We start from the raw sequence: 19,678 nt of genomic DNA on the forward strand, positions 1-19,678 counted from the left end.
CCCACCCCATTTGTGTTCTCTCTCTCTCTCTCTCAAAAATAAACATTAAAAAATTTTTTAAATGCATCTACAGTTCAAGTGGAATTTTCTCCCATAATATTGCTTTAAAGAAAGAAAAGTTATTTTAACCCATCCATAGTAATGCTGCTAAACAAAGAAAAGACATAAGCTATCAGAATGAATACACATTATTACTTTTATAGCACTTCAATGATATATACCCTCATTGTGACATCCAAACTCTGATATACCTTTCAAATAGAAATCAAATTTTGAAAACAAATTCAATTTTGTAATTGTTCCTGAAACAGTTTTGCTGATGTGAGACCCAGAAACAACTACATCACTGACAGGTAATAAAATCAATTTAAATTATGTTACTATTTATGTAAGAAGTTCAGATTATCTGAGAAGGTACATTTTTTGCTTGACAATTTACTTAAATTTATCAGCAAGATCACTCCAAGAATTCCAAAGCACTACTGTCTTCTTTTTTTATGCTTTCTTAATCTCACTATTTTTCTCTCTAGCACCTTGGAAAACTACAAAGTGTGATTTCATGATGAGAGCGTGACATAAAGTCTGAAACCATGCTCAGTCAGAGGAATAAAAGAAAAATAATCAACAAAAGAGTAAAATTGTATCAGACTTGATTTGAGAATAGATGGGTTTTCTTATTCAACTTGACAGTTCAGTAGCATATTTTTTTAGGAAAAAAAAAAAGCCACACTACATATTATGTAACAGAAATCATCTTTAAAAAAGAAAAATAAAAACCAAACCGGGGTGCCTGGGTGGCTCAGTCAGTTAAGCATCCGACTTTGGCTCAGGTCATGATCTTGCAGTTCGTGGGTTCAAGCCCCATGTCCGGCTCTGTTGCTGACGGCTGATGGCTTGGAGCCTGGAGCCCACTTCAAGTTCTGTGTCTCCCTCTCTCTCTCTGCCCCTCCCCTGCTCATGCTCGCGCTCTCTCTCTCTCTCTCTCTCTCTCTCTCTCTCTCTCTCTCCCTCTCTCTCTCCAAAATAAATAAACATTAAAACAATATTTAAAAAAAAAAACTATGCAGATTTTCCTTTTGGTAATGACAGAATAAGACCATGCCAAATGACTCCCAACCAGAAAACTATCAAATCTTCTCATAATTTCTGAAGGCACTGGAGAATGAACAGAAGCAGACAGACTCTTGTAACAAGTACATACAAGGAGGAGGGGAGTTATACAAAATTAGTTTCATTTGAGCCTGGGGCTAAAATACTGCATGTGAAACAGTGGGGAAAGGGCAGAATTCTGACTAGGAGAACCAGAAAACTGAGACTGTGAAGTATTTGGCTACTGAAGAGGTGGGAACTCCCAGAAAGAAAAGAAACAGAGAGGGGATCCCCAAATTCTGTATTCACATCTCTTCCTAACCCCTGAAAGATGCAGGCACAGAATGCTCAAAGCAGTTCAGCTAAAGACAACATATCTAAACGGAAACCAGAATTTCTGCCCCCTACCTCTAAAAAACCCCCAGTTTTCTTGGTTGTTAGTATGCTAAGGAATTTTAGATTGGATCTTAGCATTATACCTGTTAGTTTGTGGAGCTTCTGAATTCTGTTACTAGCCTCTGATGAGTGCTGGGTTTGTTGTTTGCTCTGCTTTGCTCTGCTTTGCTTTGCTTTAGCAGGCAATAATATGTATACCTGGTTTGGGGAATTCATTGCTTGGAATGAATTACAACTAATACCTCTCAAAAGAAAAGAAAATCAATTTAGCCCAACCCTAGGGTAAATCAGGTATTGGAAAAAGAATTTTATTTATTTTTTTTTAATTTTTTTTAACGTTTATTTATTTTTGAAACAGAGAGAGACAGAGCATTAACGGGGGAGGGTCAGAGAGAGAGGGAGACACAGAACCAGAAGCAGGCTCCAGGCTCCGAGCCATCAGCCCAGAGCCCGACGCGGGGCTCGAACTCACAGACCGTGAGATCGTGACCTGAGCTGAAGTCGGACGCTTAACCAACTGAGCCACCCAGGCGCCCCAGGAAAAAGAATTTTAAGGCAAACATTCTTCCCATAATGAATAAAAAGTTAGGAAATCTCAGGAGAGAAATAGAAACAATGGAAAGGGAAACAAATGAAAATTCTGGAACAGAAAAACACATTTGAAATAAAATATTTGCTGTATATACTTAATAGCTAAAAGGAGATGGTAAAGGGAAAAGTAAGTGAACTTGAAGAGAGAGCAGTAGAAATTATGTAGTGTAGGGACACCTGGGTGGCTCATTCGGTCAAGTGTCCAACTCTTTGATTCAGCTCAGGTCACGATCTTACGGTTCATGAGTTTGAGTCCTGTGTCGGATTCCATGCCGACAGTATGGAGCCTGTTTGGGATTCTCTCTCTCCCTCTCTCTCTCTGCCTCTCCCCTGCTTGCACTATCTCTCTCTCAAAAATAAATAAGATAAACTTTTTTAAAGAAAGAAATTGGGGCACCTGGGTGGATCAGTCAGTTGAGCATCCGACTTCAGCTCAGGTCATGACCTCATGGTTCGTGAGTTCGAGCCCCACATCAGGCTCTGTGCTGACAGCTCAGAGCCTGGAGCCTGCTTCAGATTCTGTGTCTCCCTCTCTCTCTGCCCCTCCCCTGCTTGTGCTCTGTCTCTCTCTCAGAAATAAATAAACATTTAAAAAAAAGAAAGAAAGAAATTATAGGGGCAACTGAGTGGCTTAGTTGGTTGAGCATCTGACTTCGGCTCAGGTCATGATAATTGTGGTTCGTAAGTTCGAGCCCTGCATCGGGCTCTCTGCTATCAGTCCATCAGTGCAGAGCCTGCTCTGGACGCTCTGTCACCCTCTCTCTGCCCCTCCCCCACTTGCACTCTCCCAAAAATAAATAAATGTTTTTTTAAAAAAAGAAATAAATTTGATTCATCTGGGTGGCTCAGTTGGTTAAAAGTCTGACTTTGGCTCAGGTCATGATATCGCAGTTTGTGGATTTGTGCCCCAGGTTGGGCTCTGTGCTGACAGTTCGGACCCTGGAGCCTGCTTCAGATTCTGTGTCTCCCTCTCTCTCTGCCCCTTCCCAGCTCACACTCTCTCTCTCTCACAAAATAAACATTAACAAGTTAAAAAAAAAAAGAAATTATACAATGTAAAGAAGAGAAAAAACAATTTTTAGGACCAAACTTCAGTATTTCAAGGACATCTCAAATGAGAGTTACTAGACGGGGTTACGATAGCTTCCATTCATGCCACCACAGCAAGAATCAAGAACTCTGAAAGTTGAGGCAATTACTTCTTTGGATATATAACAACATAGTAAAGCATGTCAGAAAGTGCAAAAAAGGAGGCATTCAACAGAGCAAAAACAAGCAACAGTCTGGTTGTCCTAACAGGGGATTAAAGAAACTCTTTCTGGAGCTCAGTCCCAGGAATTAGAGCAGTCTCAGGCAGACAGACATCCAAACGTGGGTTTTGATGGAGTCTTATTTACAATTTAGTCAAAGGCAAGCTCAAAAAAACTGAGGTTCACGTTTCCCCATCACTGTAGTTGGCTCTTGAAACAACAAAGTGAACCTCTGGTTACTTCTCACATGTAGGCTGCACAAGAACCCAGTGGCAGTGCTTCTGACCCTAGGCTGACATCTCCGGGCCTGAGATCTGAGCTCCTCGGGCAGGACAGCCTGGAAGTGCTCCTGTACCAGCATCTCCACAATCTGCTCTTTGTCTGAATATCAGGTCTCAGCCACTGTCCAGAAAGTTTCTGGAGATGTCGGAGGACATCCCTGGGTCCAGCTGCATCCTCATAGTGGAATTTCCTGAACGTCTGCCAGGAGGCTGCAGCGTTGGGAGGATTCCTTTGGGACATGGTCTCATGGTCTTCGACAGAGTCTTCATAGAGGCTCTCTGATGGAACCTGGACCTGGGGAGCTGATATTAGGACAACTTCTGACTCCTCGGTCATCATCTCATTTGATGGTGACCTTCTTTTATCATTCTGGACTGATTTGTTTGAGTCTCTAGGTACCCTTCAGTCTCCTTTCTGGGACTCTGGAAAGGGATGTCTCAGACTCCTGTACAGGTACCACAATGGAGGGCAGGGCAGGGCAGGGTGGAGCTGCCTGGTGACCAGACTGGAAGCCTGAAACCCACTCTAAGAAAAGGAAACCAACTACCTGGCACAGAGCTTTGTAGCTCACCACTGGAACCAGACAAAAGATTTTTTTCTAATGAACAAAACCTCAGGGACCTTAAATTATATCAAACAATTCAACAGATGAATATATGGCATCCAAGAAGGAGAGCAGAAGGGGAGAGGAGGAGCTAGGAGAGAATTATGGGAGAATTCCTTCCCTGGAGCCTCACAGGGAGAACAGCACTGCCAACAACACTTGGATTTGGGACCTCTGGCCTCTAAAGCTGTGAGACAATAAATCTCTGTTGTTCTAAGCCACTCAGTTTGTGGTACTTTGTTCTGGAACCGATAATACACCCCCATTCAATGCTAACCATGTCCAAAAGAGTGTGTTGTCTATCATTTGGGGGTACATTATTCTAGAAACATCAATTAAGTCAAAGTGAATGGTTGCACAGACCCTAATTGCCTTTGCTGACCTTTGTCTAGCTGTTCTAGCAAATGCTGAGAAAGGGGCATTAAAACCCCCAACTATAATTCTGAAATTGTTTGCTTCTCTCTTTAATTCTGCCAATTTTTGTATCATGTATTTTGGTAGGCTCATAAACGTTTTTGATTGTTATGTCTTCCTGATGAATTTAACTTTTATTGTTACAAAATAACAATCTCACTATATATATGTATATATATATATATCTTTTATTTTATCTCTCATAATATATTTTTCCTTGAAACTTATTTTCTCCTATATTGATAGAGCCACTCCAGCCCTCTTGTATACATTGTTTACATGGAATTTTTTTACTATATATTTACTTTTAGTCCACATAGTTAGGTCTTGTCTGTGGCTTGCATAGAGTTGTTTTTTCTTTTTTTCTTTTGGCGCAGGGTTTGAACTCATGACCCTGAGATTAAGACCTGATCTGAGATCAACAGATGCTTAACCAACTGAGCCACACAGGAGTCCCTGTTTTTTCTTTTTATAGAAATCCATGGTGACAATCACTACCTTCCAATGAAATGTTTGGTCCACAAAATTTAATGTAATTATTGATGTTTTGGTTTTGACTTACCATTTCATTATTTGATTTGTATTTTTCCTATTTGTTTTGTTTTCTTTGTTCCTACTTTCCTGTTCTTTTTTGGGGGGGTAATTTGAATACTTTTTAGAATTATATTTGAATTTTCCCATTAGCTTTTTCTCTGTATTTCTTGGCATTCTTTTTGAGTAGTTGCCCTAGTGATTAAAACATGGATTTTTTTCAAGTGTATTTATTTTTGAGAGACAGAGTGCAAGCAGGGGAGGGGCAGAGAGAGAGGGAGAATATCAAGCAGGCCCCACACTGTCAGCCCAGAGCCCAATGTGGGGTTCGAACTCATGAACCGTAAGATCATGATCTGAGCCAAAATCAAGAGTTGGACGCTTAACCAACTGAGTCACCCAGGAACCCATAAAATATAGATTTTTACCTTTTTACAGTCTAATTAATTATTACTGTACCTCATCAGATAAAATACAGAAATCTTACAACCATTGGTTCATATCCCTCTCCCTCCATCCTATATGTTAGAGTTCTATGTATTTCTACATCTATATATATTACAGACCCTATGAAAATCATTACACATCTGTCCAATTTCCAAAGGAATCTCTCTGAGATGAGAACAAACCCCCAAACACTCAAAAATATATACAATGGCCCCAAGGAAGCAAGTTTTTTCTTCTAAGTTGGCTAGTAAATGCCAGCTTCTTTTTGGTATCTATCGTTAGGCTAGGGCAACAGTCACCTGGAAGTCATTTTTAAAGCCTCCTCTTCACCAGAAACATCTTATAAACAACCAATCACCTAAATGGAACCATTCACTGTATTTAAGTTGTCCATACTCCTGTTCCTTCACTTTGAATACTCAAAATAGGCTGCTAGAAAATCCAGAAATGGGTACCCATCAGGCTTTCAATTTCAAAAAATAGCATGGCACGGTCAAAAAAGACATACTTCTGACTTTGAAAGAATTATAAGTGGTCCACTTTCCCACTGGCTACTGCCAGCCTTCCATGCAAAGTTACTAAGTGAAGTTGTAAGAAATTGCTGATTTTATTGACTCCCCCCTGAAGTTAAGACTTTGAAAACAACTTTGTTTTGGTGAATATAGAAAGTCCTCTCCACATTGAGAAATGTTGCTTTCAGTGTCTTTCTCTACTCTGCCACTTCTTCCCTCCTCTGCAGGTTGCATTTCTTCATTCTTATTAACACTAGACATTTAGCAGACACTACGTATAGGACTGACACATGCAGTCAACCCACCTCCTGTGATGACAGCAGGGCCCCCTCACAGGTGACACAGTATTTCAGGTGAGCTGGATTCCCTGTGCCACAGGTGCGGCAGATTATTTTCTCCTTAAAAAGAAAGAATAAGAAAAACACGTTCCTCTGAGCAAACAACCACGCAAAGAAATCCTTGAGCAGTCTTTTCAGTCAATCAGCCATCTATTGACCTTTTTTTTTTTTTTTTTTAACACTCAGGATTTGTTTAGGAATTATTACAACATAAACAGTGTCAGAAATTTGAAAATAATTTAAAAAATTTTTTTATGTTTATTTTTGACAGAGAGAGAGAGACAGAGCATGAGCAGGAGAGGGGCAGAGAGAGAGGGAAACACAGCCTGGCTCCAGGCCCCGAGCTGTCAGCACAGAGCCCGATGCAGGGCTCGAACTCACAGACCACGAGATCATGACCTGAGCCGAAGTCGGACACTCAACCAACTGAGCCACCCAGGCGCCGCCCCCCCCAAAATAATTTAAAAAAAAACAAAACCCAAATTGAAGAAACAAACTGAAAATGAGTGTTCATTTGGCCTTAAAATGCAAAATTTTACACTGATTATGTGTCAGTTTTTTGAGTTTTTTTCCCCCCTAATGTGGAAAACATGATTGTTGGCTTTCTGTCTCAGGGCTTAAACAATAAACAGAAAAGTCCAAGACTAGCAAAAGCTGATCTATGCGTTTACAAGCAATTTAACTCTTGGGGCACCTGGATGGCTCAGTCAGTTAAGCGTCGGACTCTTAATTTCAGCTCAGGTCATGATCTCACAGTTTGTGGGTTCAAGCCCTGCATTGAGCTCCACACTGACAGCACAGGGTCTGCTTGGGATTCTCTCTCCTTCTCTCTGTCCCTCCCATGTTCTGTCTCTTTCTCTCTCTCAAAAATAAACAAACTTAAAAAAAAATTATAAGTAATCTAGCTCTTGGACTGGGGTTTACCCCATGGGGCTTCATGTTAATGAATTTAGGTTTGCTCTGTACTTTCTCACTCAGAAATGGAAAAATGAAAAGACTATCTTAGAAAATAAATGGTAATGGGGCACCTGGGTGGCTCAGTCGGGTTAGTTTCTGACTTTGGCTCAGGTCATGATCTCACAGTTCAAGCCCTGCATTGGGCTCTGTGCTGACAGCTCAGAGCCTGGAGCTTGCTTCGGATGCTGTGTCTCCCTCTCTCTCTGCCACTCCTCCACTCGTGCTCTGTCTCTCAAAAATGAATAAATGTTAAAAAGTTTTTTTAAAAAAGAAAAAAGAAAATAAATGGTAAGTGCAACTTTCCAAGTCAGGAAACTGAGGATAGGTTGCAATGCAGAAAATGGAAGGGATGGAGGGACAGAGGGAGAGAGAGAGGGAGGGAGGGAGGGAGGGAGACAGGGGAGGAAAGAGAAAGAAGGAAGGAAGGAAGGAAGGAAGGAAGGAAGGAAGGAAGGAAGGAAGGAAGGAAGGAAGGAAAAAGAAAGAAGGAGGGGGGAACAAAGAAAGGAGGAAAGAAAGAAAGGAAAAGAAAAGAAAAGAAAGACTAAAATAGTCTAACTAGAGTTCAGCTATCAGAGGTTTGCTAACAGCTGTTCAGTCACTGGACCATTCTGCACTATCAGGATACTATTCCCTTCAATTATCAATGCCCAGTGTCATACAAATGTTCCTTTCTACTCCAGTGTCTACATTTCCCAGGTGTCCTGAAACTGACACCATGTGTTCTGAAGCTCGACAGACAAAGAAGACCATTAAGAGAAAGAAAATCCAACTCCCAAGGTTTTAGTTCCAATGCCACTAGGAAGGCTCTGAAGTCCCTGACCTTTGCAAGCCTGGTTAATTCCACTCTAGTAGAAGATTCCAAGTTCTTGCAACTCAAAGAACTCCTAATGTGCAAATGGCCGGCTGACTGCTATTCAAAATGGCAGAGGATCACAGACTTGCTCTCAATGGATCCTGACACTCCCTGGTTCCAGCATTTTTCAAAGTTGCTTAAAGTCTCTGTAGCATGATCTACAACTGCCAGAGCTTTTCTGTGAGATTTAAGGCTGTGATCTTCCTGAACATGTTGCCTCAGAAAAGATCTGGTGACACTTGTTGTTGAGAAGTGAATCAAATTTCTTGTCCCTGTGTTAAAAAAAATACTAAGATCAAACAAAAATAACATAGCTGTTTGCTGCAGGAAATATTCTGGAAAGAGTGTAAACCAGTAAAACTGCTTACTTATTAAGTCCAACAGCTTGCCTCAAGACCCTCACCTTGCAGGACCCACAATCTAAAATCAGTATATCCTCACATTGTTAACATTTGTTTGTGTGCATTCACGTGTACACATGTGCATGTGACCTGGTAACACCAGAATCTACTCTCTTAGCAAATTTCTACTATACAGAGATGGATATGTTAATTAGCTTGACTGGAGTAATTATTTCACTATGTACGTGTATATTAAAACATCATCACCTTAAGTATATTAAAGTTTTATTTAAATAAACTATTTTTAGGGGCACCTGGGTGGCTCAGTTGGTTGAGCGTCCAACCGCAGCTCAGGTCATGATCTCACAGCTCGTGAGTTTGAGCCCCGCGTTGGGCTCTGTGCTGAGAGCTCAGAGCCTGGAGTCTGCTTCAGATTCTGTGTCTCCCTCTCTCTCTGCCCCTAACCCACTCATATTCTGTCTCTGTCTCTCTCAAAAATAAATAAACATTTTAAAAAATTTCTTTAAATAAACTAAATTTAAAACTAGCATGTCATAACTTTGCCCAATCCAAACTAACTCTGCCCTATCCCAACCCTGCCTTGCAAAACTCCCTTAAATTTTTTTTTTAATTGTAGTTTTATTTATTTGAGAGAGAGTGTGTGCACAGGGGAGAGGCAGAGAAAGAGAGAGAGAGAGAGAGAGAGAGAGAGAGAGAGAGAGAAAGAAAGAATACCCAGCAATCACCCAGGTGCATCACTAAAATCCTATAAATACCTTCCCCTGCCTTCTCCTTTCAGAGACACTACCAAGAAAAAGCACCAGTCTAACTTACTGTTATCAGGTCCAATAAACATAGCCTTCTTGGTCAACAGGTGTTTCTAATGGTTTTGGTGGTGGCTTTTTAACACCATGTCATGGCTCACTTCCTTGAAGAACAGTGACCATAACCCACAGATAGAAATAATTTTACATCATAATCACTAACTCATAGATGTCGATGGGGATGACTTGGGATTGAGGCCACCATCACACTACCTTAAAGAAGATGCTACACATCTATGATGAGGCCTTTTTTTTAAAAGTCAATACTTCATTGGCCACCTCATCCACAGCATTTGCAGTATGTCTAGTTGAATGGTTCTAAGCAATTTGGTGGACCCAGTCAGTTACTGGGGTAAAATTTTTCCTTGCAAAGTAGCTGGAAGATAAGAACAATTTTCTGATCCCCTAGATGAAAGGCTTTGACAAAATGAAGTGAGGAAGCATGTAGTAGGTCATTGCAAACTTCAGCTCAAAGTGGATCTTGTAACAGATGCCAAGCTAAAGTTCTGCTTGATGCAGAGCTGTGGTCACACTAGCTTCAGCCCCAAATCATTGTGTCAGAGGTGGGGGTCCCATAAGGAGGTAACTGCCCCAGTCATGTGAATCATCAGAACTTTTTCAGTAATAACTTCAAGAGGATCCCTGCCCTAGGCCTCTCAGATTTTGGGAACCCAATATGCCTGGAGACCTGGAGGTATGCTATATATTGCTAGTTGGAGTCCCAAGAAAACTGATGATCTCTTGGTAAAGGAAAGCTCATGTATTCTGGTGAAATACGAGATGCTCAAGTTAATTTTTAACTTTAGAGAATGGCCAGTGGGATACATTTATTTAAAAAGCAAAACAAGGGGTGCCTGGGTGGCTCAGTCAGTTGAGCATTTTACTCCTGATTTCGGCTCGGGTCATGATCCCAGGGTCATGAGATTGAGCCCCATACCAGGCCACTGCACTGAGCGTGGAGCCTGCTTAAGATTCTCCCTCTCCCATGGGGCGCCTGGGTGGCGCAGTCGGTTAAGCGTCCGACTTCAGCCAGGTCACGATCTCGCGGCCCGTGAGTTCGAGCCCCACGTCGGGCTCTGGGTTGATAGCTCAGAGCCTGGAGCCTGTTTCTGATTCTGTGTCTCCCTCTCTCTCTGCCCCTCCCCCGTTCATGCTCTGTCTCTCTCTGTCCCAAAAATAAATAAATGTTGAAAAAAAAATTTTTTTAAATAAAAATAAAAAAAAGATTCTCCCTCTCCCTCTCCCTCCCTTCCTCCCTCTCTCTCTCTCTCTGCCCCTCCCCACCTCTAAAATAATAAATAAATAAAAACCAAAAACAAATCCAAATCTAAATGTGTGAATATATATGCATGTTTCTGTGCATTCTAAAAAATACATAGAAGGGTACTTATTATCATCAGTTATTTCAGGAGGATAGAAATAGAGGTGGGTGGGGAAATTATGCACTTCTTTGTATATCTTGGGACTATTTCACTTGTTACAAAAAATTAGAGAATTTTTAAAAGTGTAAAATCCTCTCTTATTCTGAAATATAGGCACCTGTGCCAGAGAGTAAATGGAGAAACTTCTGCTACTATAGCTTCTAATCTTGGCAGTAAAAAAAAAAAAAAAAAAAAATATATATATATATATATAATATATATATATATTATATATATATATATATATTATATATATATAATAGAACTAAATCCCTCAGCATTGACAAGTCCTTTAAATCAACAGAAGATCGGTCCGTAGCAGCAGACTGTGGGCAGGAAGAGGACGGGTGGTGCTTCATGCACTACATGGAGTGAGATGGAGAACAACATAAAAATAACAGTCCCTGCTGGTGCCTTGGGAAAGGTAAGGCTGTTGGCTTCTGTCAACAACAGGAATTCCCACTGACCTTGGAGGTGCCTCTCTGGGTGAAAATGTTATCTAAAAATCCACTGCCCTTGTAACACTTGGGAAAGCCCCTGGGATGCAGATTCTCAGCCCAGGGTTTCCAAACAGGTATCCTGTGAGTAGAGGCAGCAATACTGATTGGCCATAAAAATCAGGAATTTTCCTTTAAGATCAGATGTTACGGTGATAAAAGTCTCTCTAGAAAATCAAGCCTGACTAAATCCTGTCCCTGCTTTCAACCCTTCAGGGTGCACTGGGAGAAATATGAGCTGCTAAGTATGGTAGACAAGGCGCCATCTTGCACAGCCCACAGCACCCCCAGCATTTCTGCAGCTCAACAAAACCAAACTGTTTACAGAGTTTTGAAGCACACCCTGCAGTTCCCAGTCTCTGGACATCTTCCTAGAATGCCCTCTACCCTACCCCACCCCACCGCCAACACACACAGGCATATACACACAAGCCACTTTTCTTTGTCCCATCCCTTCCCCATCTGGCAAACGCTTGTGCCTCCCACGATATCCCTCAGATGACACCCCCTTTTAAAAGCTATCCTGGCCCCAGCCCCTGGTAAGAGTGAGTGAATTCTCTCTCTGTGCCCCCACCCACCCACCACGACTGCCACTTCCACCACTGCAAGTGTGTGCAGGCACAGGGGCAGTGGGTCCAGGTATCAGAGCCCAGGGAATGTTGGGTGCAGAGGACCAGAGAGTGGTCCAGGAAGCAGCATGCTGGGGAAAAGTCACATCGAAGGTGTCTTTGAAAAATCCCTTCAGCACATGAGGGTTCATACCGGAGGTGCAAGGCACAACTCAGAGAAACAGCTGAAGGAAGTTTCATGGCCGCACCATGGTGAGGGATGCCAGCAGCCTCAGACTAGGCCTGAATGCCTGTGACCCTGGAGACTACTCCTTCCTCAGACCCCTTCCCTCAATCTTCACTATTCAAGGGACCCTAAAGCGAGTATCCACTGACTATAATACCTCAGGCTCTTACCACTCCCCACTCCATCCATCCAACAAAAAAATTAGTAAATTTTCATCTATCTGACCTTGGCCCAGCCAGTTCTTCCACACCTCATTTCTGAAGGCTTGCACTGCTTGGAATACTTAAAAACATTTCAGAGCCTAAATGTCCATCAACTGACGAATGGATAAAGAAATTGCGCTTTATATACACAATGGAATACTACGTGGCAAGGAGAAAGAATGAAATATGGCTTTTTGTAGCAATGTGGATGGAACTGGAGAGTGTTATGCTAAGTGAAATAAGTCATACAGAGAAGGACAGATTCCATATGTTTTCACTCCTATGTGGATCCTGAGAAACTTAACAGAAGACCATGGGGGAGGGGAAGAAGAAAAACAAAATGGTTAGAGAGGGAGGGAGCCAAAACATAAGAGACTCCTAAAAACTGAGAACAAACTGAGGGTTTATGGGGGGTGGGAGGGAGGGGTGGGTGGGTGATGGGTATTGAGGGTACCTGTTGGGATGAGCACTGGATGTTGTATGGAAACCAATTTGACAATAAATTTCATAAAAAAAAAAAAGTCCTAAAAAAAAAAACCAAAAAACAAAACTTAGCAGAGAATATGAGAGAAATCTTGAGAGTGCAGGCAGGCATGTCCAATTCAAGAATGTCTAGGAGAGGAAAGAGGATCATTTGGGGAGTAAATAGCTGAATGGTTAGAAAAAGTAAAAAAGATTCGGTTATCTCAGTCAAGAATCCTTAAGCAGAGCGGCAAATAGAAATTCAGAATTTCCTCAGTATCCAAAGTCCCCTTATTATAAAATTTTTACAAAACTTTAATAAATACGTTTAAACATTTTATCTCATATTAGTGGCATAAAAATAAATATTAAGTATATTCAGAATGTATTAATAAACAACTTCTTATCAAATTAAAAAAACACTTTCAGAGTGAAGGGGAGCTTGGAGGTAGAAGAAAAAGTGGATTTGCCTTTTCTCCATTTGCCCAAATGAAAATCCACAAAGTGACTTAGGAGTGTTACTATTCCAACTGACATTAAATCTATGCATTTTCTTATTACTAAAAATGCTTGCTTTTTTATGCCTCAAATTCTCTTTGTTAAATCTATTTTATTCTATAGTAACATTTACTTGAGATTAAAGAGAAGGTGAATGGGACTATACATTGAAAAATGGAGAAAAGATACAGTTGTATGCTTAGTGATTCTACCAAAAATATTTTCATGGTATGACGTTGTCTAGCAAAGTTTTCTGAATATATATGATGATGATATTTAACTTTTTTTTTTACTCTTGTTTTTCATCCATATGACTATAATTATTATTTTCTGTATAACAGGGACCCATAAACAAATAAAGCGAATAAAAGCATAAAGCAATTTTAAGGACATGAGTAAAAGTTCTTAATTGAAATGTTCAAGTTTAAATACATAAAGTAAAAGACTGCCTAAGTTGGGGCGCCTGGGTGGCTTAGTCGGTTAAACAACCGGCTCTTGATTTCGGCTCAAGGTCATGATCTCACGGTTTGTGAATTCAGGCCCTGCATCGGGCTCCACAGTGTGGACAGTGTGGAGTCTGCCTGAGATTCTCTCTCTCTCTCTGCCCCTCTCCCCACCTCAAAATCAATAGATAAACTTAAAAAAAATAAACTCTTAAAAAAATTGTCTAAGTTAGCTGTATGCATTTTGGCCTTCAAATCCATGTTCAGGGAACACATTTCCTCGTATCTCTCTTACATTATAGATCCTATTGGCAGGTCAAACTGTTGGGCAGCATGCGTTCCCAACCATTAGAATGGATTTTGTTCACAGATATTAGTTTATCAATTGTTCACCAACTCCACCAGCTAAAGACATTTAACTGCTTATATCACTTTCCATATATTTTATTCATGCTTTTACAGAATCACGTTTCATTACCTTCAAGCGGAGGCTGGCCTGTGGCTGCAGCTGTAGAGTAAGAGAGGCCTCACACACCACACAGATGGGAGTGTTCATGGGCACCATGTTTCCACACTCTGCACATAAGCCCATCTGCACAAAGAAAGAGGTTTGTCTTGGAATGCAAAAACCGAAGGTATAAGTAGATCTTAGAATATAAGATTTGATTTGCTTTTGTAAAAAATGTTTTAAAATAATTACCTTTAATCTAATTTTGTTTCTTTTGTGAGTAAAAAATGTTTATTGTGGAAAACAGGCGTGTGAAAAACAGAAAAGAAAAAATATCTTTGGGACACCTGGGTGGCTCAGTCGGACAAGTGTGTGACTCTTGATCTCGGCTCAGGTCATGATCTTGCAGTTTGTGAGTTCGAGCCCCATGTCAGGCTCTGTGATGACAGTGCAGAGCCTACTCAGGATTCTGTGCCCCTCCCTCACTCATGTGAGTGCACTCTTTTGTCTCTCAAAATAAACAAACTTAAAAACAATTTTTTAAAAAAGGAAAAAATATCTCTTTTTTTCAAGTCTATTTTGAGAGAGAGTGTGTGTGAGCAGGGGAGAGCAGAGAGAGAGAAAGAGAGAATCCCAACCAGTGTGGAGCCTGATGCAGGGCTCGAATCCATGGACCATGAGATCATGACCTGAACTGAAATTGTCAGATGCTTAACCAACTGAGACACCCAGACACTCCAAAAATATCTTGTAAGCACAGTGGAGTAAGGAAGCCCACAAATCCTCTCTCCAAAAAGCAATTATAAAGTTGGATAAAACTGGGGAGCCTAGAGGTTCAGTCAGTTAAGCATTCGACTTCAGTTCAGGTCATGATCTCAGGGTTCGAGAGTTCGAGCCCATATCAGGCTCAATACTGACGGTGTGGATCCTGCTTGGGATTATTGTTCTCTTGTGTTTCCCTGCCCCTCCCCTGCTTGTGCTTTCTCTCTCTCTCTCAATATAAATAAATAAAAACTTAGAAAAAAAAAGTTGGATAAAACTGCCATTTTGGATACAAAATACAATCATTTCAGACTCTGAAAGTCACCAAAGGCACACAAGAAACTGAAAAGTGGTGAATTTCAGATAAAAACACTACAAGTCTACATGGTTCCTGCTTGAGGCTATCCCCACCCTCCCCCAGCTCTGTTAGTGTGGTAGCCTCACTGGGGCAGAACAGACTGCAGAAACCAGCAGCTGCTGATAGGCAGGGCTCACTTGATTTGGAGGACTGTTCAGATGACAGTCTTAGTGGCAAGCAAACAGGGAGGGCCAGTGGCTCTACTAGCCTGAAATCATGGTCCTGTTTGAGGCAACTAGCTAGGGATTTAACAGAGAGTTCCAGGAGGAAGGTCAAATATAGGGGGTTTGAGAAGCTCCCCATATACCCTTAGTTGAGTGGAGGATATGCACATGTGCGGCATAAACCAGAGTGAACATAAGCCACTAACACATCTCTGGCTGATGGAGGCTATACACGGAGATTCAAGGGAGTTCAGCATAAAGTAAAAGCTGGGGCAGACTTGTAAACAGACTGAAGCTTGAATGTTAGGTCCAGCCCACACACAGATCCCTCAGCAGAGAGTGGAAGCCTTACAGGATTAAGGTATTTGAGCACAACTTCTGGCCAACATTCAGTTGAGCTCTAAGCTATGCAGACCCAGGGGTGATCCAGACTTATAAATACATACATACATACATACATACATACCTGATATCAGTGGCCATACATTTTAGGGGAGACAAACATGAAAAATTTAATCCCAGTAAACAACAACAAAACAAAACAAAACAAAAAAGAAAAGAAAAAAAAACACTAGGAGAAAAAGTCAGAATCCAGAATTGTTACAATATATTATATAATCTAAAATGTCCAGAATTCAAGAAAAAATATGAGGTATGCAAAAACCAAGAAAGTGTGACCTATAATCAGGGAGAGGGGAAAAAAAAAAGCCAAACAGTCAATGCAAATAGTATCCCCAGATGTTGGATTTAGCAAAGATTTCAAAACAGTTATTACAGAAATGACCAAAGAACTAAAGGAAATCATATTTAAAAGATTAAAGAAAGTATGATGACAATGATCTGAAAAATAGGGAATATAAATAAGGATATAGAAATTATTTTTAAAAAACATATTAAAACCTGGAGTTAAAAATTAACATAACTGAAATGGAAAAAAAAAAAATCTCCAGAGGGATTCAACAGCAGGTCAGAGAAGACAGAAGAAAGAAGCAATGAACATGAATATAGTACAATAGAAATTTTCTGATCTGAAGAACAGAGAGAGAAAGGATGGAAGAAAATAAACAGACTATCAAACAAGCTGTGAGACAACATAAAACCTATCAACATACATGTAAAGAAGTCCTAGAAGGAAGGGAGAGAGAGAAAGAGGCAGAAGAAGAATTTGAAGCAATACTAGCCAAAACTTCCCATATTTGAAGAAAAACATTAGCTCCAAGAAAATTAATCCCAAGAGAGATAGACACAAAAGGATCCACAGTTAGACACAATATAGTACAATTGTTGAATGTCAAAGAGAAAATCCTAAAAGTAACAAGAGAAAAAATGACTTATCACATACATCAAAAACCACGGAGGTCAGAATGTAGGAGAATAATATGTTCAAAGGGCTGAAATTAAAAATAACTGTCACACAAGAATTCTACATCCAGTAAAACTATCTTTCAAAAGAGGATGCAAAGTAAATGTTCTCGGATAAACAAAGGCAGAAACAGCTAGCAGACATGCCTTTAGCAAAGGAGGTCCGCCAGGCTGAAAATAAGTGACACTAGATTATGACTTGAGTTCACAGGAAAGAGAAGATATGAGAGGCCAGATTTCATAAATACGTGGGTAAATATAAATGAGCGCATAAACATCTTCTGTCATCTTTAAATGATGTAAGATCGTGTAACACTGCATTTTCGGTTCATAACATATATGGATGTAATATGTAGGACAATATATGTTACAGAAAAGATAAGTAAGTGGGGAGGAAAGGAGTATAGCTGTCACCCATTGGATGGTGGGGAAGTTCAACTGGGGTGACCTGGACCCAAACTGGCAAGAAAAGAAGCAAAAAACCGAGTACAGTGAAACTTGTTTGGAAATCTCCCTCTGGGGAGCCTGTAGAACATGCTGGGAAGCCACGTGCAGGCATGCTGCTGAAACTCGCTGGCAACCGGCCCACTGGGATGCCTGAGGACTATCTGGAAGTTGGCTGGCATGCCAGTGAAACTCACTGAGCAGCTGTCCATGGGGTGCCCCCAAAACTCACTGGGGTTCAGCACAACTGGGTTCCTGTAGGTTAGTGAGCACCGTCAGAGCAAAGAGAGTGGAAAGCATACCGGAACCAGAAAGAAAAGTCAAGCCCATTCTCCTGCAGTGTCCCTCCAGCAGCAATGTCCCTCTACTAACAGAAATGAACACGTAGCCAGCTGGCACAGGAGAAATGTATAAAAGGCCCTGCTCCAGCACTCACAGGGCAGGACAATGAAGGGAGACCTGGAGCTGTAAGGTGACTTCTGCATCTCTCATGAGACTGAGTGTCTTGGATCTAAGAGCCAGGAGGAGGCTCCACCCCTTCGAATCCCAGAAACCCAGCTGAGAGCAGGACACAATAAGTAGTTAATAAATAGTTCAAATTACAAAGCTGTTTATATATTACAGCATATTAACAAATATTATTTTGGGGGGCAATATAGATGTTTCAAAGTTCAGCTCATCATTTAAAATATTTATAATCTCTGGCAACTTTTCCTCCCTGCTCTGAAAATCTGTTTTCAGGCAAGTGAAAAAGAACGGACGCTGCACCAACGAATGAATATAAGCAAGGAAAATTAAAACTGACAGGAGCTGTTCATATTTTATTTGCTGTTTTATCTTCTTTATGAAGTTCCAAATATGTTATAGTAAATTAAATTAACTTCTACAATAGTCTTGAGCAATGAATTAGAATAAATTATAAAAAGATACCTGTTCAGATTCTGACCCTTTGCTTGAAGATAGAACTTAATTCTAGAACTCAGCTTGACCTCACTGAATTAGTGGCTTTTTCTTGTGACTATCTTTTTAAAAATGGTTATTTTTCAGTCCATGTCACAGGTCATTTTATTTCATTTTGTAAACCCTACTCCAAAAAACCCTAAAGTATCAAGTGAATAACAGATAATACATTTCAATGAAGGTTTTGATTGTTAGTAAACTGAGTATGTTTTCTAACTAACTATAAACTTATTAGTAGGTTAATACCAATTATTATCTACACTTAACAGCCAAAACTTTTTAACTGATCAATCTATAGCTTATACAAACAGCGTCTTTGGACAAAACGATGGATCTTATAGATATACAGACTTGTAACAAATACCTCTCTCCATTTATTTCCAGAATATATTTCCTTACTGTACCCAGGTCATGAACTGAAATATCACATGAGTGGGAAATACATATTTATCCATTCTTATTTATCATTGAAACAATAAGGCTTAAGGTTTTGGGGTTTTCCATCCTGAAGTAGGAGACTGGATAGCAAGACATTAACCTGCCAGTAATTTTTTCAAGAAATATTTATGTTTGTGGATCACGTGTCCCAGGTACAATGCTACTGCTGCTATTAAAGATCAGATAAACCAATGAAAGGCATTTTTAAAGATTCTGCTGCTCACCTGAGCTCCTTCTGGGGGTGGGAGACGACAGCCAAATATGGGCGGGACAGGAGAGCCACATTCTTGACAGAAGCGAGCAAAGGGGTCAGATGGGCGGGGGGCCAGGCAGTGGGCACACCTACAATAAAATAGGTTCCTCATTGGCCACGTTCTGAGGGGTTCACATTTAGAAGTCAGGTGAAAATCTCACAGTGTTCAAACATTTTAGAAAATAAAAAGCAAAACAAAGAGCAGACCACTGTCAAAGGCTAAGGACCAAGTTGAAGACAGGAGATGCTTCTCCAGTCATTTTATTACAAAGTGGCCTTCCACCTGGACCCGCTGGTGCCCCTCACCTGGCCTGGCTACCTCACTTCCTGACAGTGGCAGAAGTTCAGAAGCAGCCTTGATCCCACTTCAGACTCGTCCTATCACACAGGATCTGGTATGTGTGAGCCCCAGCAATTCCAGTAATGTCTACATTAATTGTACTTTTCTGACTTGCTCCATGACTTCTGAGTCCAGTCTAAGTGCCATGTCTTCTCACCAGGCACGCTGGAGGGCCACTTCTTGCCCAACGAAGATATACAAATGGCCAAGAAACACTGTTGTCATAAAAATGCTCAACATCACTTGTCATAAGGAAAATGCAAATCAAAACCACCATGAAATACCACTTTATATCTATTAGGATGACCATTAGAAAAATAGAAAATACAAGTATTGGTGAGGCTGGTTAGAAATTGGAGCCCTCGTGCATTTCCAGTAGAAAGTGAACTGATGTAACT

The 19,678-nt window shown here is 40.7% G+C and overlaps 1 protein-coding gene across 14 annotated transcripts in view; it reads right to left on the reverse strand.

Annotated features, from left to right (window-relative positions):
- Positions 1-19,678, reverse strand: part of DZANK1 (double zinc ribbon and ankyrin repeat domains 1) — a 71,410-nt gene that overhangs the window by 23,233 nt on the left and 28,499 nt on the right. For all 14 annotated transcript variants that reach the window (XM_045053923.1, XM_045053922.1, XM_045053912.1 and 11 more), the window contains 3 exons: positions 18,912-19,029; positions 14,230-14,343; positions 6,422-6,514 (listed from right to left, as the gene is read on the reverse strand). In XM_045053923.1, the coding sequence (XP_044909858.1) occupies positions 6,422-6,514; positions 14,230-14,343; positions 18,912-19,029 (325 nt within the window). The remainder of the gene's footprint in view (positions 1-6,421; positions 6,515-14,229; positions 14,344-18,911; positions 19,030-19,678) is intronic.

This window comes from Felis catus, chromosome A3 (assembly GCF_018350175.1).
Source record: "Felis catus isolate Fca126 chromosome A3, F.catus_Fca126_mat1.0, whole genome shotgun sequence".
In the NCBI taxonomy this organism is placed as follows: Eukaryota; Metazoa; Chordata; class Mammalia; order Carnivora; family Felidae; genus Felis; species Felis catus.